The 27,782-nt window shown below is 41.0% G+C and overlaps 1 protein-coding gene across 5 annotated transcripts in view; it reads right to left on the reverse strand.

The window, feature by feature from the left end:
- The window catches only part of RERE (arginine-glutamic acid dipeptide repeats), a 312,871-nt gene that overhangs the window by 102,129 nt on the left and 182,960 nt on the right, over positions 1 to 27,782 (reverse strand). For all 5 annotated transcript variants that reach the window (XM_026659899.1, XM_029913526.1, XM_029913525.1 and 2 more), the window contains one exon: positions 10,398 to 10,496. In XM_026659899.1, coding sequence (XP_026515684.1) covers positions 10,398 to 10,496 — 99 coding nt within the window. The remainder of the gene's footprint in view (positions 1 to 10,397; positions 10,497 to 27,782) is intronic.

Genomic DNA, 27,782 nt, shown 5'->3' on the forward strand with positions numbered 1-27,782 from the left:
CCTTACTTCAGTGCTGCTGCCTGCAGAGCTGGGCTCTAAGTCAGCAGCGGCCACGCTCTAGCTGCCCATCTCTAAAGGCAGCACCGCCACCAGCAGCAGGGCAGAAGTAAGGGTGGCATGGGATGGTATTGCCACCCTTACTTCTGTGCTGCTGGTGGTGGGGCGTTGCCCCCAGAGCTGGGCACTTGGTCAACAGCTGCCGCTCTCTGGCTGCCCAGCTCTAAAGGCAGTGCAGAAGTAAGGGCGACCCCCCTAAAATAACCTTGCCACCCTCTTTTGGGTCAGGACCCCAATTTGAGAAACCTGTATAGTATAGGGTAAAAGCACACAAAAGACCAGATTTGACTGGAGGAGACCAGATTTCACGGTCCGTGATGCGTTTTTCATGGCCCTGAATTTGGTAGGGCCCTAGTCATAGGGTACTAGACAGTAGTATTAGTCTTGCTGCTGTTATTAACTCCAAAGAATTTACCAGAACTACAATGCTCCCTACACTCTCCATTTCTTACATGCACGGTTCTATATCAGTTAAATACTGGAAAGCCAATCATAGATATAGCTGGTGCGAGTGCTGTGACTCAATCTGCTAAGATAGTTCCTTTCAGAGAAGAGCAAAGATGAAAAAGGGCATCAGATTTAGAATAGATTCCAGAAGCAGACTGAAAAAAGGTTGTCACTGTAGTGAAGACAGCAATACTATTTAATGGGGAGAGGCCAATGGAAAGAAGGTAGCTGAGGCCATCCTGCATGTTATTTCTCATGGTTTCTATTTCTTCTTTTCCGGCATCATGGAATTTCTACCTGAGTCTCGGGCATCTAGTCTTTGTTTCAACAGCGATACCATGGAGCTTCACAACTAATGTTTCTATACACAGAATATGTATTATATACATACGCTGAACTGACTCCAGCTCTGTTGCTAAGAAACTACACAGGATAGTTTTTTTGGCCCTCTTCATTTATAAAATAACCACTTTGCCTATGGGAGAACAAATGCAATCTCTCAAGCCCTCTTGCGTCTTGCTCTTGTTTTTAAATGAACACAGAAAGATGATAGAGAATGCTAGAAAGAGTAAGTGATCTCTGTTTTTTGGACACCCTTGAAAATGAGATGGAAAACACAGTTTCAACAATCAACTGTTATAGTATTTATTAATCTTTCAAGCAGCAGATTTTCCCCCTTGGCAACAATGAAAAATGTCAGTGTGTGTGTCTCTCTCTCTCTCTCTGCATTAAAAACCTCTCTTGATTTAACAAGACTACATAGAACACCTAGAAATAATTTAGTTTATAGCAGAGTTAGATTTGGAGTTTAAAGGTTAGCTTCCTGTCCCCCCACACAAATAACCCTCTCAACAGTGGCATCTGGCCAATATAAATATGTTGCATTATTTTTTTAGGGATCAGCAATATGGTAAGTGCTTAATAGATACAAGTATTCTGCGTGAGGCAGAGAGATGATGAATCAAGAAACATATGGCGGTAAAACAAAACAAAATAATGATATTGTTAAGAAAAGGCCAGCTTATCTGGCAGCTGTAGAAAGATCAAGATTAGCAAAAACAGTAAAGTCACCCATTTTGAAGCCAAGGTCACTGACAGGATTTATAGATTTATCCCTGAAGGCAGCCTCTGCTGAACATGAAATGCTGAAATAATTTTTTTATTTTTTTTATTTTTCTCCCCTCCTCATCCTCTTTGCACCATCTCATTTGCTGGAGACTTAAAATTCATTCCTCTTACAGCTGATTAAACACTGGAATCTTTCTGCAAACTAAAGGACAAAATTGATTGCCCTACACAAACTTTTCTGCACATATAATTGATTTTTAATTCACTGTCTCGTTTCCAAAAGGACTTGACAAACTCTGTGCTGTATACGCAATATTGATCTCTTTAAAGAAGGGCTTGGCTCAAAGGCTGATGCAAGTTTATCATAACCAAAAAGATTTATGTCTTTTGTATAAAACCTGTCTTTAAACTGGGTCAAGCTCACCTGAATTCTGTGTCTTGTGTTATACAATTCACTATTTTCACAACTTTTGCATACTTAACACCTCCAAAAAAATGAAACTGCATTGAACATAAATAGATTAAAATACTTCATTCAAATACTAGCTATCTGTTGTGAGAGATTCGGTCTTCCATTAGCTACTTTCTTACTATGATGAATTGTTTTCTAGGAGACTTTTACAACACCTGTCCTTAGAATTCTACAATGCATGCCCATTCTTATTCTCAAAGTAGGATGGGAGGTCTTTTTAAGGTGGCTTTGGTCTTGCAACAATTTGTAGATTGATATTACTGACCAGTGATGGCTCCTATTTCCAAGTTCAGTTTTCAATATATTTCCAATTGTTGCTGATTAAAATACATTTGGAAAGTGGCAGCATTTAGATAACGTGGTTCAAATATGAAGTCCAGGAACGGTACAGCTAATAGGTACTCTGACTCCACCATGAAGTAATTACGTTTGTTTTAAATTTTGTATCCACAGAAAAGTAAACACTGACTTACTTATCTTTTAACATTTCAAGTCCACTCGATCACTCAAATGCAGACCTGCAATGCCAGCCTCATTTTCAAAGATCCCCTGATTTTTTCCCCCTCTCCTCCTCCCTTCTGTTGCAGGGGACTGTACTTCGATTTTGCTATGAATTACATTTTCTATGGCTGCCACATAAACAGTAAATAAAATTCATGGTATTTTTGCCCCAGTAAGCAGCTCTATCTTCCAGCACATCTGAGACGCCTGGCTTCAAAGGAATGAACAATGAAACCAATATTTTCTTGAGCAGCTATTCCAAAAAGGGCTGATTTGGTGGCATTTGGAGATGATTCTAGGCAAAGAAGCCAGGCAAAGAAGTGTGTGTTTTGTACAAGTAATTACTCAACCAATCACCCTTGTTCACTGGATTGCAAATATTCACAAATGTGTTAGGAAAGTAGTTTGCCAGGTCTTGTCATTTTTGGAAGAAGGATTTTCATTTGTATTTGTGACAAATGAGCTTTAAATGGAAGCTAGGTGTGGATATTTTAAAATTTATGAAGTTGTAAAACCATGTACATGGCCAATTAAGGATTATCACCAGCAAAGACTGACTATCCTTGGCTATAAATTTAAGAGGTTATTTGAATCTAGGTTGTTTACCTCAACTACACTACATCAAAAGCAGTGTAAAATATTTAAAGGGCAACATATTTTATGATGAAAGCTACAGTTATCAAGCGTGTCATACAGTGTCATCAGCAGAAACGTGTGTGATGCATAGCGAGTAACAAAACCTTCACCTTAAGCAACACCTGGCATTTTCCGTCCTTAGAATTCAGCATTTTAAGGCGGCAAAGGGTGAAATGCACAACAAATACTGCAAAGCTGCAGTTCAACCCCGTTTCTCTGAACCTTGCAAGGAAAACTCAAGCCCTAAATTTTAAAGAGAATTCAATTAGCATCACCCGTGTTCTTCATAATCAACATCTGAATGCTAATTAACAGTCCAGTGCCATGCAGCAAGAGCACCCCGCGCAATAAACTGCAACACAGCAGCAGCGAACTCTGCCTTTAGCTAGCATGCATAAATAAACAGAATTAATAACTATATGAGTGTGGACGGGTGACTTAATCTGTTTCGATTAGATGCAGCTTGGCCTGGGGCTTTTGTGTTATTTAAAATGTGTTCATCATGTTTAATTAAAAACCTAATAAATTAGCAGTTCTTTTAGTCTGATTTGTATTTCTCTCTTTAGTAAGCCCTATGGATTTTGGTGGCTCCTGTCCAAGGAAAACAGCCCACTCAAAATAAAGGCTAGGAATCTAAATGCAAATCTGTTAAAGATGGTTACCCAAAAAACAGCCAGCATTTAACTGACTACACCCCACACCCATCCCAATATACAGGACACAATTGACACAAATGCCATATCTCCGGTTAAATAAATGAAGCCAAAAATAAACGCTATCTCCTTTGCAGACAGTAACTACTTGATACTTTTTGGTTTGAACTAGAAATGTGAAAACAAAGTGATGCCGGGATCTGGATCAGGCATAGGTTTAAGTTCAGACTGGCAGTGAAATCACAAGAGCTGCTCTCAACAGATTTTGGTCCAAGATGGTGGAAATCTCATGAGATCAGTTCTTGTGAAAAATTTCCACAGCATCCAAACTGTAAAACACGCCCCCAGTCTGGGTTTTCAGTCTGATCTGGACCCAGTGACCATGGGAGGGGTTGTCTGCAGGGGAGTTGAAACTGTAATTTCCCCCCACCCTCCCCTCTTCATTAATTTTTTTTTAATTCACTAGGATTTGAGTTAAAGGTTCTGGTCCCACTCTAGTCCCAACCCAGCAAAATTAGCACTGCTTATTCCTGAACACTTCCTAGAGAGGATTCTACTTGGAGCCACTGTATTTTGACTCCCTGTTTTCAGGGGTATGCAACTAGACTTTAAAGACCGTGATTTTCCAAAAGGGAACCAAGAGAGTTTAAGTGCCTCAGTCGCATTCATTTTCAATAGAGTTTGGCATTTAACTCTCTTCGTCCCTTTAAAACTACCAGACTAATTGTTTGTAGTGGGTCATAAAAAGGCCTCAGCTTGTCAGCAAGTTTTGCTTAAGAATGTTTTCTCCAAACTCTGTATGCAATATTGTCTCTTAATTATAAAATCTGACATCTGCTGATCTGAGCTTATATGGTATACTCAAACACCTTTTTTCCCCCATTACATTTAGCAGGCTGAAAGTCTGCCATGTAAATGATTGTGAAAAGGGATGTAACAGCAAAACTAAGATGCCTTTACATATATTTTCAATTATATTTTAAAAAGCTTTGTTTGAAAAACTGCTATCACACATGCAGTGTCTTTTGTCATGAACTTTCCTTTTGTAACATGCATCTTCTTTCTAATAGCTACATAGAGTGGATCAATACAGCATATTTCAAGGTACAGTAAAAATCTCATTCTACTATAATTTCTGTGGTATCCAGACTCCATTCACTAGCGTTTTTGGTCACAGCATCCCTGGATATAACCCCTGTCATGGATGTCAAGGGCCAAATTCAGAAATGATGGATAAGGTGGTGTAAATCAGACCTCACTCTCTGTAAACTCAGACTCACCTAGACCTAACAACCCCTGGGCTGTTCTGTACAAGTCCTCCCTCCTCCCCAGGAACTGGAACAAAGTGTTGATAAAAAGCCTTCCACCCCATTTGACTTACACTCTCATCCTAGCTCTTGGTGTGCAAGTTGGACCATGCTAGACACCCTGCCCATATCAGTACAGTGCAGAAGTAGGTTTTCGGGTGTTTCAGTGTAAGAGGGTCTAAGATAGTGGAAGGGAACATCTGGTTGCTCTGCAACCTCATTTTAGCAGCATACATCATGTGGTGTACATGTCTAGAGCACCTGTGATGGATAAAGTCTCAGTTCCCTTCCCCAACTGCTCTGAGACCTTGCTGCAGCGACAAGCAGCACGCGGCACAGGTCTCACCTGGCATTCAGCGTTAGGGAGAGCATTATCGGCAGTCATGTCAAAACGCAGGATATTCAGAACAGCAGCCTTGCTGCCTGACTTCTCCCCAAAAATGAATAACATGTCAAATGGGGATGGCATTGATTTTCATACAGCATCCCGAGTTGATGTTCCAATGAGATTTCACTGTATTATGCTGAAGCGATGTTAGCCTATTGGACGCTTATTCAGAAAGTGCTTAAGCACAGCTTCACATGCCAATTCTTTGACAGTTTGTCAGTAGAAGCAGATTCACTAGACTACAAGAGCGACTGACCCCACCCCACCAAAGTCACTGCGGGAGATTTATGTTGCCAGGTGTAGCATCTACCCTTATAAACAGGAAACAGCTGCTGTTAAGGCTTCTGATAGATGTAACAGTAAAATAGTTTATTCAGTCACTTTTATAAGACAGAATGGAAAACAGTGGTTTTGACAGCATGACCATTAATTTACATGTTGGAAAGAGAGAATTAAAAATTGCCATAGTTTTAGAAACAGGAGAGTAAACAAGAAAATCTTTATCTTCCGATTTACAGAGCCTTCCACTTAATTCAATCACTGGTCAATTTTATCCTCCATTTAATTTGATCTAAACCTCTGTAACCACATCATCTGCAGTAAAAATAACACAACTTCCACCATTTATTTTAATCAATTCTAATCGCAGTAGGCCGCTCTTACTGGTAATTCAGTCACTGACTACAAAAAGCTGTCATTTAATGAGGCAGGCTGAAACTCTGGACAAGGAACTGCCCACAGAAGAGCTAAAAGTTAGCTACAACACAAAGATGTGTTATTCAGACAGCATCACTGACATCGTAAGTGTTACCATGTGCTATGGGAAGCTGTGCTACTCATCCTATGAGGGTCATGCTGATAACAAGATCAACTGCTTACGCCAACCAGCGTGACAGAAATGGACTTAATTCAATCCCACAACCCTTACTCAAGCAAAACTCCCACCAACTTCAGTGTGAGTTTTGCTTCAGGGAGGAATAAAGACTGCAGGTTTGTACTGAGTAAATTCTAGCCCCCTGGACATTTTGATTACATTTCTATTCTGGTTTCCTTCGTTGCCCAGGTGGGCATAGAGAGAAGTTCACTGCCATGTACTCATGAAGGATCTGACGAGGGGTGGCCGGAAAACAAAAATTCCACTTTGCAAGGGAGTTTGAGGTTCTGAAATTTGTTTTCGTTCTGCACTGCAACAGAAGTGAGACCTTTCGAAATAGTTCATGTGGGTTGGGCAATGACCTGGGATGTGCGAGACTCAGGATCAAGTCCCTGCCCTGGATCAGGCAAAGCAGGGACTCTACCCCAGGTCTCCACATCCCAGCTTAGGCCTACTGGCTATTCTAGGCTGGGTCTTCCTGCACTCGAGAAACCTTCCTGACAACATTTTCATTGAAACCTATACATTTCCACAAAAAGTTTCTGTTTTGATTAAGTGACATTTTCCAACAAAAAACGTTTCACTGAAAAAGTCCCTGACCAGTTCTAGGTCTGACCTATATTGTGTGGGAAAGAACCCTTCCCTGCACTAGCAAAACCAAGGGTAGCACGGGGTTTCCTTCTTCTCATACAAAGAGCCCAAGGATCTGGCGCAGATGCTTTAATCTGGAGCTTTCTGCAAGCGGACCATCAGAGACAAACACTCACTGAAGTTCGGAGGGTGGAGCTTAACCCCCTATAAATAAAAGAACAGTTTGATCTCTGTCTCTGCCAAGGCTGGATCGCAGCCAAATGTTTCTGGAAACTTGGATGGAATAGTACAAGAAGCAAATATGATAAAATGAGCTGAGACTGACAGTGATTTATAGATTTAATGATCGTTATTCTGTATTCATACTGTTCGCTGTTTTGGAGTAATGTTTCCCTTTTCAATAAACCTTGCCGTTTTTCTTATTTGCAAGGCTCCACTCTCCCATCATTTAACACTGACTGCTGATCAAAACCCTAAACTGCAGCAACAATGGCACTTGCAACATATTGCAGTTCACCGGGAGAACACCAACAGGGGGAGTGGAAGAGGGAGGGGAAGAGAGATCTTTTTCTAAATAGGAAAGCAGCACACAGATAATCATTCTATGGAATGTATGTGTGTGGGAAGAGCAGGACAGTACAAATGCAGAAAACGGGAGCAGAACTTTAGAGGTATTTACATGGTCACTTACAAAAAAAGTGCCATGTTATGACAAGATCATCCCACACCTTAATAGGAATCTGTATTCTAATCTTTTTACTCCTTGTTCTCTACTTCCTTCCCTCCTTCGATTGCCCACAATCTTCTTTCACCCCATGGCTTCAGGCATTCCCTTTACCACAAAGGGCTTTTGTTTGATTTCAGAATACGCCTGCTTTAATCTCAGATTTATCTAGCCTAGACCTAACCTACCTCTGGCAAAAAGGTTTACATGGGGAGAGAGCAAGCGTGCACATAATTCATTGAAATAACTCTCTGCAAGACTTTCAGAGCAACTGGAGCTTAAAAATGTCTCTCCAGCCATTGTCTGAATAATTCGAAAATGTTAAGAGACTATGAAAATTTCACCCATAATAATTAATCAGGTCTCTTTTATGACATTGGTGCCAGGTTAATTAGTAACTCGATTAACAAGATTACGTACTACCCACTGCAATATTTTTTTTTAAAACAATTTACTCCATTTAACAAATTAACAAGTGTAAATGTTCTCCACAAAAACAGGTTTTTCTGGCTCAAATCCACTTCAGCTATGCTATCTCTCACTTTGTGTATCAGACTCGGATTTTTCTTTATTTAGATGTTTAGTAATAATCATGGATATTTATCTCAATAACACTAATATAACATATTAGAAGACGTGTGCCTTACAAACTGCAACCAAATCTTCAGTTGTTTGAAGATAAATATATGTTTTACAATTATAAAATATCAAAACTAACTGAACTTCCTGTTTTAATGAACGATGCAGTTTAATTCTTAGCTAGAAAATGTAGCATTTACCTCTTCCAAAGGAAGCCCATCATACCTGTCCAGTTTGTTAAAGGGCCATGGTCATATTAGAAATCGCATTTTAAAACCACGCTTTTCCTTAGACATGTCTTTAACATCACCATTGATTAAAGAAAAAACGTTAACAGATTTGATTTATTTTACCTTGTTTACATTGTGTACTCTCAGCATCTCTCTCAACTTGGATGATGAAAAAAGATCAGTCAGTTTCACTTTTGTTATAGTCAAGAGTATCTTGCACTAGCATTATGCTGCAAAGTTTGGCAAACAGCAAGGGGTTGCAATTCTGTGTTTGCGGTCCAAACACTGCAGGGGAATGCTGAATTTAAACAACTGTTTATTACACAACAGCTGAACTCTCAATTCTATATGAGGAGTTAGCCAATTTTAAAACCTGACATTTTAATTCTAATTTATTTTCATTTACAACCAACACAAAAAGGCATCTATCCCAAGCTGTAGGGTCCTTGAAAACACAATCAAATAAAAAACAAAACCCAGCAGCAACCTCATAATGGCAGTAACAAGTTTACAGCAATGGAAATATGAAGAGAAGCATCTCAGATTCCCTAATGACCTATCAAACAGCATCCCCATCTTGAAAATTTCCGTGAAAAGACAGGCCTTGCATCATGCCCTGATGCCAACAAATTTAGGCTATTTTTGACCAAATAAGGGTGAGAGATCAAGGGCCATTACCTTGAAAGCAGCTCCGTCTCTTTTATACCAAAGGGCTCTATCAAGGGCTCTCTTGATCTCAACTTGAGCCAATACGGCTCAGGAAGATAGGCTGTCTCTCCACTAGGCAGTCAGGTGCAATTATAGGTCAGTATCAACACCTTAAACCCCACCCAAAACCCACAGGCAGCTAGTACAGATCACAAGCCTCAACCTCAAATTGTGGGAGATACAGATGGGTCCGTGACAGGAGCACAATATCCAACTGCCCCCGCCTGAAATTCCATCCCATCCCAAACACAAGATCTAGTGTATGACCTGCCAGTAACCATATGGGATAGTCCCACAGTCCACATGGTGGCCACAAAGTACCATAGACACAGAAAATATGCCAGCTAAATGATGTTAAAATCACTGACCCGAACCCCACGGCTCGGAGGAATCCCAGGCAGCTCATGAAGGCGTTCTGCACTGTAGCGGAGCTATCCTACCCTCATGTTACTCTGGGAATTGGATACAAGATGGACACACTGTATTCAATCCAATTTGGGGACTGGGAAATCTCCTCGCGCTTTAGGACAGATGTAAAAGGCACAGATAGACCAGCTTCCAGACAATCCCTTTCTGGTTCGTGGGACGCTGAATATCCAGACAGCAACAATTGTGACAACATCTTATTTTGGCAATTCACGTGAAGAAGGTGGTCCCAATCCTTTAATAAATCCTATTCAGTGGGAACATTCTTGACCACTGAGCAGGCATGAGTCACCACATGAATTGAAGACTGGGATTCTCACTCTCTGACACTCCAACCTCCTGAGAGAGGCAGGCAAAACCAGTGACAATGAAACCAAACATCTTGGGCCCTGTTTGTGCCTCCTCCTACTGGAACTGCTAAGCAAGGAGTCCAACCAGCCGGTGAAAGATACTGGTTAGCAAGGACCAAGAGCCTAAGGGCTCTAGCGTTGCTCATCTCCTCCATGGAATCCTCTCAAGGTGACAGTAATTGTACCCTTTCAAAAGACATACTTCTGGGAAATTATTTTTCCTTGGACTAATGAGGCTCTAGCCACTGATACTCATTTGGAAAAGAGGAGAAAACTTTACTCCATGCAACAGGTTACTATCCCACCCCCTCAAACAAGAACGCTGAGCAGAAGAAAGCGATAAGTAACCAGAACTGCATGGCAGAAGAGAATTAATCACTCCTTACCACTTCATCTTCAGTCCAACACTTCTCAATCAGTTTGGGCACAGGCTTCTTCACCAAGCGCTGCAGGGCTTTTCCAGCATCGTAGTTACTTTCATGTAGCTGAATAATAAAAACGGAAAATTATATCAACCAACAGAAGTAGAGGTGGACCAACAGTGAGGGGTGGGGATAAGAATGGGGCTTGCTTACTGTATCTACAGTAGAAATAAATAAGAGAAATTTGCAGAACCCGGAGGGTAATCTGTTTTATTTAGTAGGGCAGAGAATATTAAAATAGGCAGACTTGCTTTCTACTTTCTGAAGTCTCTTGTAAATTTTCCCTTTAGCATTTTTTAATACTTCTAACATGAGACATTCCAAGGAAAATAAAAAGGCACCAAAACAACCGTTCTTCAAAGGGGTTGTATCTTATGCAGTAATATCTTATTCATATTATCTAGTCAAATGGAACAGCTCATATTTTGGAGGTAACAAGTGCTTTGAGGACAGAGAGAGAGTGAAGTTTACTCCTTCAGAAAATTGTGCTCATTTTTATTGCACAGATGAGAACAAGAAGTTGCTGGAGAACTAAGTAAAGTATGGAGAAGCAAAATAACACCTCGTGGAGACAGCTGTAGGAATACATATAAGGAACTTGGGATCATTAAGCTGACAGCGCTCTCTCAACAATGCGTGACCCTGCTGTGTGCTGGGGCTCCGTTCCACTATCAATAAATACAGCTGGGGGCTGGCTAAGGCAGATGGTTGGTAGAAACAAAAGTTATAACAACAGAATGTTGAAAAAATTCCCACTTTCAACAGAGAGTTTAAGGGATAAAGCTCTGATACTCAACCCTCAACAGGGACTGTATTTGGAAGTTGACACAAATATATAATGTGCTATATGCAAGTAAAGTTAGATTTTGGAACATGGAGACTGATCAGGAGCCTGTTTTACATCTTTGGGGGAAAATGTACCAAAAGGAAAAGAGAGGTATTCCCAAGGACAACAGTAAACCAATTATCTCCACTCCTACAGAAGAGAGGGAAGTGATGTGTGGAGACTACAGGTATGTCTACACTTAAAACACTACAGCACCTGCACCACTGTAGCACTTCAGTGAGGACACACTACGGTGCGGAGGGGTTCTCCCACCACGGTAGCTAATCCACCTCCCTGAGAAATGGTAGCTAGGGGCTTGTCTATACTTGAAACACTGCAGCAGCACAGCACTGCTGTAGCACTTCAGTGTAGACGCTACCTACGTCGATGGGAGGAGTTCTCTCATCTGCATAGGTAACCAACCTCCGCAAGAGGTGGCAGCTAAGTTGACAGAACAACTCTTTCATGGACCCAGTGCTGTCTACATCAGGGGTTAGGCCTGGCTTTGTGGATTTTTCACACCCACCCCAGAGAGATGTAGCTATGCTGTTGCAAGTTTTCAGTGTAGACCAGCTCATACAGACGCAAGCATTAGTTCTCCTGCATAAGCAGCTGGATTAGCAGTAATGGACACACCAAAACTGGCAGCCAAAGGGGTTATTTAATCACACAGTTACACTAGCAGGAACTAACTACAGAAGCTTTCAGGTTTATTTTTATAGCAGCAGGGGGCATCAGGGCTCTGAACGCTCATCACCCAGCATACCCCGCAAGCAAAGGCCTCTCCATTTCCACCCCATATTCTCAACCCCAACCATCCCTGTATCACTCCACCCATGTCCAATCATCTTTTAGAGAGGACCTCTCTACAATTACTTCAGTCCCAAGGCTGCCAACAGAAAGAAGCCACCTGGTATTAACTGTGACAATGCCTTTCTTGAGGAGGACACTAGGTTCTGGATTGAGACCAAAGCACAATTATATAGCTTACCAACCAGCCCTGAAGTGGTAACTCCTTTGTCAGCATCAGCCTGGGTTGTAACCGAACTGTGATTTTACAGGGCAAAACCTCATTTTTCCTAGGTCAGACTGTGCTATTGATTTTGAGGCAAAGAGGAGTTCAGCGTCAAAAAACAAAAACCCCAAAACCACAAAGACGGAAACCCAACAATGGCATGGTACAGCTCCGTAGGTTACCTCAGCTATTCATCTCTCTCCCACCCAATCCACAGATACCAAACATATAAAGAATTTCTCCAGGTATTTTAAAAGTGATCCCTAATGAGGAATAAAATGTCAAATAATTAGGGGATTGGGGTGAGAGGTGGAAAAAGAAATAAAACCCCAACCTACCGAAGAGGCAAAAATATGAGCTTTTCAGTGGGACTATAATATTTGTAGCCCATAGGATTATTTTGCTAGCTATTATATCCTACTAATCCAGCCAGCCGTATCAAATCATGTGTTTCTCTTTCTGAATTAACCCATTTTATTCTTATATTTTATCAGTATTAATTCCTATGAATTTAGGATGTGTTGAGGCATATGATATGTTTCCCCTAATAATTATACATAGAATAAGTTTTGCTGAAATGCAAGAAGCCTACCGGCCTGTATCCAGTAAGATCCGCTAAATAGCTAAAAGTATAATCAGTTAAGAGTAATTCAGCATAAAAGCTGGTAACCTTTGGCACAGATTGGAATGGTCCTTGAACTTTGGGGAACCAAAGGGAGGAACTATACACAACACTGAACAGGTTTATCCGGCGTCTGCAACTGGTTGGTAACCCCAGGGTATACCACAAACCTGGACGTCACCAAGAGAGCCTAGGTTGGCAGTTTTTGGAGTGAGATAAATCCTTATTAATATATAGAGAGTAAGTGTCATAATCCACTAACCTATAGGAGAAGGGTACCCATAAATTTCTTAGGGTACAGAAATAAGATTTGGGTATAGTAAGTTGGGCCTGAATTACACAGTGTCGGGATCCTATAAAATACCTTGTAAGGATATCACAGGGAGCTCTTTTAGTCTTTAGCTCTTTCTTTTCTTTGTCCTCCTATATTCTATAGACTATCTTCTATCACGCTATCAGCTCAGCTTGTGCAGTATAGCATAACTACTCAACGTTCCTAACTATTGGGTAAGCCAGCACCATCGTGTTATCGGGCATGCCAGGAGTAAGGCTGGTCCTCAAGGAAGGGTGTATGTCAAGTTAACGTACTTATAATAGGAATGTTACCACCAGGAATCTTCTGGTTGGATGCGATCAGTGGCGAGCCATAACTAACCCATAAAATTCAGGTCATCATATGAGCTAATGTCCACTGAAAGCCAGAACTGGATAGCTCCCGCAATCGTTAAGTTCTTTATAAAAGCTCTTGGGCACTGAAGTTACAGAAGGAATAAACTCAAGGTGTTCAAACGGCATTTCCTGTTACTAAGCTGGCATTTATAGCTAAGTATTCCACCCTTATATGTATCCTCACTGACCTGGGACATTGTCACATCTAGATATTAACTGAATAGAAAAACCTGACATAAAAGAGCCAGCACGGGTCCAGAACTTTGGTAAGTTTTCAATTTACAAAGCAGAACGTTTAAAACTTATGAAGGCTGTGGCAAAAGTCAGCAACAGCTGGGAAACTGAAATCAAAGGTTGAAACTTGATACATGGCTCATGCAGCTGTGAAAAGAAAGCACATCTGTGGGATTTGGGGACAAAACGTCAGTCTTCACTTTGATTTCCAGGCTTTTGTCAAATTGGCCCAGCCTTAGAAGTTTTAAATAGTTTTTGGGTGCGTGTGTGTATTGCTCTTTTAAAAAACAAGTTTGCTTTTAAACTGCACCACAGAAGGATGTCGGATCATACAGAATAAACAGTAACCATTTCACGTGAGCCATTATGGTCTATTGGGTAAGTTTTTGAAGTTCTTCTTCACACAGCGCACAGCCAACCTGTGGAACTCCTTGCCTGAGGAGGTTGTGAAGGCTAGGACTATAACAGGGTTTAAGAGAGAACTAGATAAATTCATGGAGGTTAAGTCCATTAATGGCTATTAGCCAGGATGGGTAAGGAATGGTGTCCCTAGCCTCTGTTCGTCAGAGGGTGGAGATGGATGGCAGGAGAGAGATCACTTGATCATTACCTGTTAGGTTCGCTCCCTCTGGGGCACCTGGCATTGGACAGGATACTGTCGGTAGACAGGATACTGGGCTGGATGGACCTTTGGTCTGATCCAGTATGGCCATTCTTATGTTCTTTATGTCACTTCTATGTCATCTTCACGAAAAGGTAAATTTTAGATAACACACCTGAGTGAGAAACCTTCCCAGGTGTTGTATTACTGTCTCAGTTTTCAGGTCATAGAACCCACAGAATGAACAGTGACAGTCTAGAAAGATCAATCCAATCGTGGCACAAGCACACCAAAAACCAGTCTGTTTCAGTAAAGGAGAAAAAATTGCTGCCTATGAACTGCAGCCAGTTTAAAAAAAAAAAGTCACATCATCTTGGCTAGTTTATTTTGTCTGCTAGTCCATTGTTAACTTTGGGTTTTATACCTGAGCTGTTGAGTGACACAGGTGAGCTACATTTTTCAAAATGGATTATCTAAAATTAAGCATCTACAGCCATAACTCAACACCTACATAAGTAGCCTGTGTTCTGGAAATGCTGAGCACTGGCAGCTGGCACTGAAGTCGGTGAGTAGTCGGCATCTCTGAAAATCTAGCCATTCGGGACCAGACTGTGAACCCTAACTCACAAAGTGATAGTGAACATTTCATAGAATCATAGAATATCAGGATTGGAAGGGACCTCAGAAGATCATCTAGTCCAACCCCCTGCTCAAAGCAGGGCCAATCCCCAGACAGATTTTTGCCCCAGATCCCTAAGCGGCCCCCTCAAGGATTGAACTCACAACCCTGGATTTAGCAGGCCAATGCTCAAACCACTGAGCTAACCCTCCCCCCCTTGCTCACATGGTCACACTAATGTCAATAGGATTACTCAGGTGAGTTAATGCTAAGCAGTGTGCAATATGATCTACTATCTGGGCTTTATTTAGATACCTAAACATGGATTTAGATAACAAATTTTAAAATATTGGATTTTGGAACATGAAGACTGACCAGGAGCCTGCTTTATGTCTTTTAAAAAAAATGTACCAGAAGGAGAAGAGAGGTATTCCCAAGGACAACAGGAAACCAATTATCTCCAAAACAAAGGCATATTACTAATATCATTTTTCTTTCTCATGCTGCAACAGCAAATTGAGACTTAACACTTGTTTGAGGGCGACTTGGAAATTATTTGACAAAACCTCCTGAACTGCTCTGATTGCTCCCAGCAGTCAGGATAAGAGGACATTCCTACGTCATGGACCGCAGTTGGTGTAAAACAGCTTAACTCCTTCGAAATCATCAACTGAGGATCTGTCCCCACAAGTTTCAAAACTGAAGAGTAAAAGTTTTAAACGTCTCTTGGAAAAATGAACTCTGCTTAGTTATTTGCTCCTCGTTGCCTAGCTAGTGGGACCTTTGAGATATAACTATTACTATTCTGTTAAGAGTTTTAAGTTGCATGTAAAAATAAAAGGTCACTGCTGGTCAAGACCTCTGGTATGTCACCTAGAATGAATTTGTAGAACGATATTAGGAAATGTCTCCCTAATTACTTGTATGATGGAAGTGTTACCACCAGCATAAGTTATAGTATGGAGAAGAGTGCTCTGATTAAAAAAGCCTTTGGGTAACATCATGGGAATAAAGAAAGGAAATTCCAGGCTGAATTTTCTCATGGTTTATTTTCAGCCTGCTCTATGGCACCTATGGTAAGGTTAAAGGAAAATGCTCTTCACCACAATTACAACAGAGACAATGGCGCACACATACACAGAATTACTGCAGAAAACAATGCCTCAAACTCCAACATCATCTCCCTTCAACAGATGCCTCATCTCTCCAAGCTACAAACACGAACACATCAGACACATCAATGCTGCTTTCGCACTGTTGTAAGTCAGGGAGATGCATTACCTGAGATTGCTTAATAGAAAACACGGCTTTTAAATGCACTTCTACAGGTAGAAATTCCAATGTACAAGAGAGCATCGGCTTGTAAATCTGCCTCTGTTGCCTACATCAATGACAGCTCCCATGACTCTGCTTCCATGCAAGTGAAACAACGATCTGAGTCCGTCTTTCCTAAGCCACAAGTCAAGCAATATGACTAGAACGTCAGACCTGCTGCGCCTAAACCCTACCGCTCAAACAGCACCGCTGACTTTTAACTGCTTTTATCACTTTTGTTTCCTAAGCCTTCCAGAGCATGCAATACCCACTTAGAAGCTTGAAAACAACATTTTTGTCTTTTCTATTGGACACACGTTGATTTTCTTCCTTGCCTGCACTCCAGCACTGGGAATAGGCACGACTGAAAGTAGCAAGGGCTAGTTATTTGTTGCTACAGACAGTCTGCACCTGGTTTCTGTGCATGTTACAAAACTAAGCATGCCTTTTCTCTTTAAAAATTTTGTAGGGATAAAAATGGCTAGGGGTCCCTCCCACCCCCTGCTGTGTTCTGCCCAAACCTCCTCGTGACTCATGGACGGAATCTATATCTTGCCTGAAGGAACCCAGCAAATTTTCCTTCTCTCTTTACAAAACAATTCAATTAGTGACGGAAGAATAACCAGAGAAGACCAGAAGCAATGGGCTGTGCTAACAGGCAGCCATCCCAGTTGTAAAAGCACAGAATAGTTAACAGACCAACATACCAGTCTGGAATACTCTAGGATAGAGGATCAAAATTAATTTTGCACCAAGCTGCCATACCAATGACAATCTCAAGACCCACAACGTGGAAGTTGGGGAGACAGGGGTGCAATAAGAGTTTTGCTAAGGAGGGGACCTATGTTCCGGCCTGGCCGCCCCATGTTTGAGTGGTGTTGCAACTTAGTATACCAGGTTGTAAATCACTCAAATTTTACCTTGATGCTCATCCATCACACACATCCCAGCAAGGAAGGGTTCAGCCATTACACCGGGTCAGGGGCCAAGGCTGGGGTTTGGGCCCCTGAGCCCACCCCCTCCTTGAGCCCCTATGGGGAGGGAGAAAAGTCAGGTCAATCAGACACAAACGTGACCACGGATACCATTTTACACCCTCCTGAGAAAATCAGCCATCTAATGGAGCAAATGCCTTGATTAGAGCTGGGAGCAAGATTATAAACCAGAAAGAAAAATATATTTTTATATAATTGCCAGAGTTAAATCCACTTTCCTCAGTCTGACTGATGGATCATTCTCTGCTTATTACTTTCAGTAATTTAATATATATAAGCACTTTATTGGCAAGCTACTTGAACATATAAATAATAGCTAATGATGACTGCCTACAGTTTAATTAACTTCTGGTTGCACTTTTCAAGGTATTGCTAGAAACACTAAATTACTTTCCCCACTTCCCCCTACCCCCAGCTGTCATGTAAAGAGTCATTGTTTTGAGCACAAATCCTGCTGCCTAAATAATTCTGAGACCTCAGCAATCTTATGCATACACACAGTATACAACGAAGGGAACAGACAAGAATGTACCTGCACTTTATAATGCAGAAGTTATCTTTTCTATAGAAGAGCACAGGGCTTTAATTTAAAGAAAAATTCCAAATGTGCACACGTCCGAGCATCTCATTTATATTACAACAGTCATTAAACATCGCTGGATCTCAGGCAAGACTTATTAGCATAAACTCTGCACATTACCACAAGGTTTCAAGTTTCTATTCCAGCTTCTCATCTGAGCTGCCATTTTCTGTCTGCGTGATATTGCAAATAAATTTTCCTTTTGGCATGGCTCAGCTGTCAGGCACCTCTGTTCTGTAATGAATCCATGAATTACATCTCACCGCTCTGACATCTCTGGTCTCACACATCAAAATATTGTTCTTCAATTGTAATTTATAACTTAATTTAAATGTCCCTTTTACTGTGACCTTTTTAGATCAGAATGGCATTACATCTGGCAGCTCCTACTTCAGCAAGGCATCCTTTTGCAATTACAGTCATTATGATCCCTGTCGAAAAGCCTATCTGAGTTAGGCTGCATTCATACTACAATGTTAAATAATTGGAGTCCATTAAAACCATCGTTAGATTTCAGAGCTGTTTTGGGGGGGAAAGGGGATTGCTAGTATAATGTGGTACGGTATTGCAAAACTAACTTGAAATCTACCCAGAACAGTCAAATAAAAGTAGCAGTGATTTTTTAAACAACACAAACTATGTCCATCGCTGTAGGGAGGCAGCGTTTTCTAGTGGTAAAAGAATAGTACTGGAATCCAGGAATTCCTGAGTTCACGTGTCTGCTCTTCTACGGACTCATTTGGTGGCCTTGGACAAGTGCCATCACTCTTCTGTGCCTCAGTTTTCACATCTGTAAAGTGAAGACTGGCCTACCTATTTTTGGCAGTAAGTAAATACCACCCCTGCTACTTCACAGTGGTGTTTTAGGCCTTGATTAATATTAATAAACCAATCTGAAAACATGAAGTGTGGTATATGCTAAGTATTACCATCTCCTCCAGTCCAATGTACTTTTTACATCTTTCACTATGTTCCTCATGGGGAACAAGTTTTTTTTCCTATTAGAGCACAGAAAACATTCTACATAAAGTCCCTATTTCAGCCCCAGCTCCACATTTCTCTCTCAGGCTTGGTCTACACCTAAAACTTAGGTCAACCTAGCTACATCACTCAGGGGTGTGAAAAATGCACACCCCTACGAGACCTAATTAAGCAGACCTAAACCCCGATATGGACACCGCTAAGTCAATAGAAGAATTCTTCCATCGACTTAGCTACTGTCTGCTGAGGGGTGGATTTACTACAGCAATGAACAATCCCCATCTGTTGCTGTAGCAAATGTCTACTCTACAGCACTACAGTGGTGTAGCTGCAGCAGTGTCACTGTAGCACTTGTAGGGCAGACAGCCTCAGACAAGCATCATTCTCCTTGTGTGGATGGAGGGTGCATGAGGGATTACAGAAGAATCGACGCCTTGTTTCAATAAAAGTGTGTTGCTAGTTTCTTTGATCAAAAGATCCTTCAAAAGCATTAGAATTCAGGGATGTGGTGTTGAGTGATGAAGGGGACCCTAGGCTGCTAAATTGGGCTGTTGGCCTTGGATGAAAAAGAAATGTTTGTATAAGTCTGCATATCTTTTGCCGCAATGGACAATGGTCAAGACTCAGGGTTATCCCTGAAAAACTGCCAGGTGTTTAAGACGGCAATGGTCAAGAAGACAGAGGAAACAAGGAGCAATGATAGAGACAAGAGAAACACTGTTACACTGTGAAGCAAAGCCTTTTGGTGAAATCTCTTCTATTCTAGGGGCCTAATTTAATGCTAAACCCAATTCAGACTGCTTCCTCCAGTCACATGATTGAAACATTCCAGTTTGATGCAGTATCTCTTCAGGAGTTGTATCTGGAAATATCATCCCCATAAAATACCAATCATCTGTTAATATGCTGCAGTAAAATGGAACTTTTCTCTGCCACAAACATGCAGAACACACACAATGGTGGATATACTTTATATGATAAAACAGTGAAACATGCATTTTAAATTTGCAGCTTTATTCACAGTGCTTTATTCGCAGGTGCTGAAGTGTGTGTTTTCACTAACTATCTGGCACTGAATTAAGAATTGTGCCCAAGGATACCATGTTCCTTAATGCCAGGGCTCTCTTCCTCTCCTTGAAATCCTAACTCTTCCCCATCTGCTGCAAACACACCAGAAAGCCTGGCCTGGATAACAAATTGCCTTCTCTAATGCAGACACCAATACCACTGCATGGGACTCCCTCTAATGCCTGAGGACAACAGCACCTTATAAACCAACCCAGCATCCAACTCTCCCAATATAGAAAGACTGCACATGGAGAGACTTGTTTTGCCAACATGCCTGTCTTTCTAGCTGATACCTAATTTATAAGGTCCTTATGAGGTGCTTTGACAGGCCAACAGAACTCAAGATGTATAGAAAAAGGTTCAACAGGTGACCAGAGACATCACTTCCCAAGAAGCTCAAAGGAAAACTGAACCAGGTCTATTTCCTTAAATCTCTAGTTTCTGGTACTTGTAGAAGCTTGAAAATATAATCTCCCTCTCCCACTCTTTGGCAGAGGTCTCACCACTTCTCTCCCCATTTCTTATCTATTTAACGTTTCTACATAGCTCCAATCACCATAATGATCTAAATGTTAGCGATACAAATGACACAATGGATGCCCTGGTTATACCCTATTTCCTATGCACTACAACTGGGACAACCATTCATCAGGAACAAGAACAGCTCTAGAAACTTAAGTTAATTGCAAAGGCAGAACAGCAGGGGGAACTGACACTGTAGAGGGGTTTTATGGTTCTTTGGTCTGACATACCAAATAACTGTTGTCACTGGGCAAGCTGACAGATTTTCACACATCTTCTGCCAAAAATCTAGATATTTTATATATACTAAAAATATTTACAAAGTAATTTGAAGTTGGGCCACATCTTATGGCTGTAAACAGGCCTTTTAAACTAGTTGTTCAACAGTTTAGCTGAATTTGTTAGAATTATCTTACAAATAAATCCAGCAGCACAGAAATGTTTTTTCAAGAGAAAGGATAAGAATGAGTGAAGATTCAAAGTGGCAAAACTGCCCTATGCACCAGAAGTGGCTTAGTTTTAACAGCATGCCCAGGCAGACAGTGATCGCCCCTGGGATGTTATGCTACCTTATTTGAACCCTGAGACTAACCGCTGATGAAGAACCATCCAAAAGGAAAACTAGTAATCATAATAAATGCTAACATATATTTAAATAGTTGTCCTAGGCTTTCAACCTTGTCTGTAGTTAATGAACAAGAAAATCTAGTCTAAGGACAAGTTAAAACAGGCAGTAATTTGTCTGGGTGACATCTTACTTCTAACTGAATTTCCCTGCGTTGATATTACACTGTCACATTTGTCACTCACAATGACATGTTGCCATGTAATATTGTGTTACAGAAATGCTGAACAATCCTACTCATAAAAGGAACCAGCCCATGTTAGTATGTAATCATTTCATCTTGTACACTGGTGCATGGAGGGAGGTGTAGTAAGTATAAGTACATTGCTCCTCAACTACAATAAGGAATAAATAGGGAACTGCTGGCTTTTAGCCTCCTCAAATAAAAACAACATGCATGTCAAATGACAAAAGCCTGTTAAAGGCAGAGTGCATGTTTTCATTTTAAATTTCCTTCTACTGTTCTGCCATCTTAGATCTCTGGCTGCCACCCACATCTGTTATTGTCCCAATGCTGCAAATCCTTATAAAATCTGAGTTTTTAATGCAGGGAGGAAATTCCTACCTCCCACTGAGGTAGGCTGAGTTGTGGATAGGAACATACATAAGGCAGCAAGCAGCATTTCTGAAGGAAAAAGCAGGGAGGGAAAACATGCACTGCCCCGCTCCAAATACTCTGGTCTTCCAAAAACAACTGCTCCTTTGACGCATGCCCTGAACTGGGACAGCACAGAAACCTCAAACTGAATTTTGTCAGGGCCTCACTTAAGAGAATAGAGACAATAAGGACACATGGGTAAATTAACCATTTCCTGTCCTGGAATCTGAGAATGGTGCCCTTAAAAGCTCTGTACAATGATATTAAGGTCAATGGGAGAAGGATAAGAAAAGGGAAGTTGGCCGAAGCAAGTGCATTTTCTTTCTTTTTTGTATAAATCTGAAGTCCAGAAAGGAGTTTTCAACTAGTTAAAAATTAACCAGCCATCACTATGTGAAGAATCTACTCAGAAATTCACATTCTCTCTCTCTCTCTCTCTCACACACACACACACACACACACACACACACACACACACACACACAGAGAGCAGGGCTTTCTAGCACTAGAAATTATATTCATGTTCAGTATTCACCATACTGAGATTTTTCCATGGATTGGCAGATCTGGGACACCAGCTTCCTAACCACAGAGCAGGGAGGCATTTCTGTGCAGATGTTTTAAGCCTCTTGCTCAGCCGTTTTTCTTTTCTGAAAACAATGCAGCAGCATTAAGAGGCTCCCTTCCTTGATGGTGCTGCGGAGTTGGCAAGCTCAGCAGACGCATTTGCAATTTATCCTCACAGACATTTTAAAATCTGTTTTTCCTGCTTTCAGGTACCCAAATTCTGTCTAGAAAGACTGTGTATTCCACAATGCTACCCAATCTCCAGCCAAAATGTACCTCGTAAAAGGACCTACGCAGTTTCCTAATGGGGAGCAAAGCCGCAGGCACCATGAGGTACTGTAGTACCCTGCGGCTCCCACAACTTCCATGCGCTCGCCTCAGGCAACCTCATGGACAGTGGCTCTCATTTCTTCGGAGAGGGTGAACTTAATAAAAGATTTGCTATTCATCAAGCAGCCATTAACGAGGCAAATGGAGAAGTGAACAGACTCGCTTTTAGGGTGCATGCCACAAGTGGTTTAATTTACAGGCAAAAGCAGGGGTAAGTACTCAAAAGGGACCTGAGACGAAGGCAAATAGCATAAAACACCAGATCACCTGGCTCTGCTTTCCTGCACTATGAAAGACAACGCACTCATAACCCAGCAAAAGTGCTGAGGAATCCCGTGCATAGGCACAGTACTCGCTTGGTTACAGGGAGGGCAGTGGGGTTGAAGAAGAGGAAGTCCTTCTCAACTCTTTTGCCCTCTAACTTGAAAATGCTTAAACTTTGAAGGCCAAATACTGCACTCTTAACTCAGCCCTCCATGGGAAATCAATGTGAGTTTAGCCAGACCAAGGACTGTAGCATTTGATACTCTGTGTCCAAAATATTTATCAAGAGAAAACAGGTTATCTTTAAGTCCTCTCCCACATGGAGGCATCCAATTGAGTTATTTTCAAAGACTGACTTCTGAGATAAACTGGATTTTTGAGAGTTTGTAAGAGAAATAAAAAGTTACAAGAACAGCAAGAATTCATGTCTTCCAAACTCTGGGAACCAGGGCCCTGTCACAAAGGAGGCTTCTCTCTATTTGGAAGACATATATGAAGGCCCAGATCTTCTTGTGTAAAGCATACAAAAGGGGGAGTGCAGTATTGTACTTCTGAGATCCAAAGCAGGATGAGATATTGTTGAGAAAAAAAATGAAAGAGGGGACAGACTGGACACCCCAGGAGCATTCAAAGACATCTGGACCTTCCTAATTCCAGGAGCCATGACTTCACTGTCTCAATATATGCATTCCAATGCTGGTGCTACTTAACTTTCTTTACTTTCGTGCAGTTATGTCTGCTGGGTTCAACTACAGGACTCGATCCTGCAAGGTGCTAAACACCCTCAACTGCTGTTCAAGTTAATGGGGAGTTGAGAGCACTCAGCACCTAGCAGCATCAGAGCCAAAAGCAAAATGAAAATAGGAAATACTACTCAGGGTTCTGTGAAATGGCAGAGGTTTAAGTTACATAAAAGGGTTTTGATAGCATGGTTCAAATTCAGTGATTATCTCACAGACACTTGCCCTGCCATCTGCAATCATTAGACCGCTTCCTCTCCCATTCACAGCTGCACAACACCCCTGTGGCAACTATGGCAATTTACATGGAAAAATATTAACTGGAAAGCATTTAATGGCGCTTTAGCTTCATCTGATGCCAGTCAGATGCTGAAAGCAAGGATGAGGAGCCTACGCTACATGACCAGTGAGATCTCAAGACACCAACAACAAATGCTCTGTGGACCACAGTCCAGGAACTACCCACTTGACAGAAATGCACAGTTGACTTTTGCTCTGCATCTCAAAAATGCATACATTGGAGCTGGAGGCTTATTGCTTGCTAGTCTGAATGTGTCACTTCTTTACCAGTACAATAAAAAAAGTAAGTTTTTTTTATTTTGCTTCCCCCGACCGTTCTGCATAACCACTCACATGACACACGTCTCTCTCTTTACGACTTAAAAATTTATTGCATTTTTAACAAAATACACACAGAGAAAAGATGAGAAAGGACACCTAATGCATTAGTATAAATTAAACTGAAGTAAATTACATGGACACGCAGTATGTAGACATGGCTGTACAACGTGCACTTATGGCTTATGAATTTTAATTAAGGAAGAGATTTATAGGGCTCCAGATATTAAGAAAAGGGCTCATCCTCCTATTATGTTGGGAGGCAAATACGCTTTCAGATTTGTAAGTCATAAGGATGGAATGAATCCAGCGTTCTACATGCAGTTGAGATGAGTCCTGATGCTGAGGGATAATTTTAAATCTTGGCGCTTATTGAGACTTTGTCTGTATGTTTTCTGGTGTTCTTGTTAATCTGTTCTTTTATGCTTGCTGATTTGAGAGCTAATAAAGGCAAATTCAGTGTCAATTCTCCCTTCGACACCCTTTGAGAAGAATTTTAATACTTTCTCCCAGAACATATTTTTTTTTAAAGGGCATGTGAAAAATATACTGAGCTGCCTGACACAACAAACAGTAGCCTGATAGCCCAGATCTGTGCATCTTGCCATGTGCCTTCACTGCTTTTTCAGCAGGCAGAATGAAAAGTGGACATGGGGTGCTGATCCACCAGGAGTGCTATAAGCATTCCTCCAAATATTTTTCCAGTCTCAACAGAAGGGGCGGTTCAGGTATACGATTTCCCACTTTTAGGAAAGGTCTGGCAAAATTAACATGTTGCATCTGGTGCTTGTATGGGTGTGCAATGGGGTGAGAGAAGGCATAAGCATCATAAATACATGGCTAGTTTCACTGTTTACCCCAAACTGAAACCTTGGAATAGGATCAGATTGGACTTCAGGGTCACCCGTCTTCATCTTTTCATTTGGAAACTGCAACTTCTGTCCCTTGTGGGCCAATCTGACCTTACACAGTTGGATCAAGTTACCCACCACTGAAATGCAGCTCTCTCTTGTGTGGAAGGCAGCAGAAGCTATTTAGCTCTCCCCAACGTTCACAAGCAGTTAGGACAGTGAGTGAAATGATTTGGCATTATATATATTAATTTGATATCACTAATTCATAAGAAGATACATCTACAAGAGTTTTTCTTAGCCCTTCCCACTGCAGTCAAAAGCCTTTCCCACATCTAATGTGCTCCTGGAGTGGGCTACTCATTTGTAAGTTCATTAATAATTGCACAAAATGAGAGTGCTAAAATAGTTTTAAATTAAACTGACCTGACTTGGAAAGACTCATTGCAGGAGAATATTTTTAAGTGAGTAGCTACAAATTTTGCCATTACTTTGGAGAGGACAAGAAAATACTGGAATCCAAAAATTCCTAATTTCGAGTCCCAGCTCTTCTGCATAAAGACGTCTTTTAAAATTGAGATACTTACTGGTCTTTGGAAAGCTCTGGACCAAAAGGGCGATATAAGTGCAAAGTATCACCAATATTAATATAAAGAATTCACGTTAATTCTCCTGGCTCTTTGAATGTCTCATGATGTTACCCACACTGACCCAAAAGAGGGGTCAGGAGCCGCAGCCATGTATTTCTCCAATTCACAAGGTAAATAAAGTGGGGTTGCTATTATATTATACACAAATCTAAGATACTCCACTGTCTCCCATTTCACAGATAGATGAGTAAGATGTCGTGGTTGAATGCAAGATCTGATAACCGGAACAGAAAATCAATGCTCTCACTTCACGACTAGCATTCTAAAAGATCTAATATATTAATCAAAACCTTCATGTTCACAAGTGGTTTTTTTTAAACTAGTTTTAAAGAGTCAGACAGTAGAACTCTCTCTCCCCCATGCTACTCATTCAACAGCAGTAGCAAGAGATTTCCCACCATTTAAAAAGGAAGTATTGTTGATGAATCTCTGGAGGATGCTCCCCCCCTTTCCCCAAAGTGACAGCCAAAACGCATTAGGGGGTCAATGATCTCCAAATGAAAACTTCTGCTGCTCTTGATTTGCTGGGAGACGCATTATAAATACAGCATGAAAACCTGACATCAAAACCTCGGAATGGAAGCTGAAATTTACCCATGCTATTAAGTAAATAATCACTGGAAGGAGTTGTTATACTAGAAAATATACGCTGCATGGCATCATCCCTGATCTTCATTTCTATCTGGTATAATTAACAATAAATCATACTGTGGGCTACAGCACTCTGTTATTACATAAATAAAACACTAGCAAAGGAGCTTGTCAAGTCTGATTTATATGAAGTGCTGCTCTGAAGTTTATTGGATTTCCATAATAAGAAATCATACAGCATATCAATTTTTTCGATTAATCTTCCAAACTACATATCATAATTTCTAAACAAAAACCAACTTAGTACAGCACCAGCTGCTCAGAACTAGCTTGTTGGGCAAACCCAAAGCCTGCGCTAAGTGGACAGACACTGGAGGAGGAGGGAAGATGGCATCATGTCAAGAAAACAAAATTCTTTGCAGCTCAGGCAACAGCACCAGTCAGAAGAAAAACTAGGGCTCAGTCATGCACCCACTGACGTCTCAATGACTTTGATGGCTGGTTAAGCTCTTACAGCTTTTGTCAGAACATCACACACCTATGTTAAGTGGAGTCTGCTGTAACTCAAATCAACCTTCTAGACAGGGTCTTGGCTACTTAGACAGTCCACTTTTAACTGGATTAAATGCATTTTCAGATAGTGGGAAACTGCCACTCAGACAAAAGGTATTTTTATCTAGAGAAACAAACCTGAAATATGAATTATATGTAGGTATCTTCAGGAACTTCTAAAACATGATGCACGTAACATTTATACAGAGTGCACTCCAAAAATATACCTCGAGTACCTGGATTCAAGAGTGAATAAACCAGTGAACATGACAGAAAGCCAGCAGCCTACGTCAAGCCTATTATATATAGTCCTTTTGGAAGTGCTACCCAGCCCAAGTTCCTTAGCTGGAACTATGCATGGTTGAGAAGGCGGTAGAAAGGAGGATTGTTCCAGACAGAGAGGAACAGAGGACTTCTACCAAAATGTCTACAAGAAGCAGCAGTTCTTATATAATCGCTGAATACAGAAGGTGAATATAAGAACTTCACTGGGCAATTGTGACCACTGCACAATAAGATATCATAAGAGGGCAGCTCTGTAGTGATGAACTTGAAAAGACTAGACATAAAAATTATGAGGAATGGTTAGCAGCTGTCAGAACAGTAAAATAAATAAGACTTAAGGTGTTAAGATCTAGCTTGGGGATATGCAAGGCACTATATAAAAGGCACAGATGGTTTACACCACCTCAAAGCAACCAAAAATATAAAGTGCAAAAAAAGGAGGAATAAAACTAGCTTGATTAAGGGGTAAATTAGAAGTTTATTAGGTTTATTAAATGACTTACAAAGTGGAAATCTTATGCTCTCAACATAAACTGACTGGAAAAAACAGCCGATGCTAGATAAGGTGCATATTAAAAATACAAAGGGGAAAAAAGAAGAGGAACAGATCAACCAAATATATAAAGACAAAC

Source organism: Terrapene carolina, unplaced genomic scaffold (genome assembly GCF_002925995.2).
Source record: "Terrapene carolina triunguis isolate 2854851 unplaced genomic scaffold, T_m_triunguis-2.0 Scaffold714, whole genome shotgun sequence".
NCBI lineage: Eukaryota > Metazoa > Chordata > Testudines > Emydidae > Terrapene > Terrapene triunguis.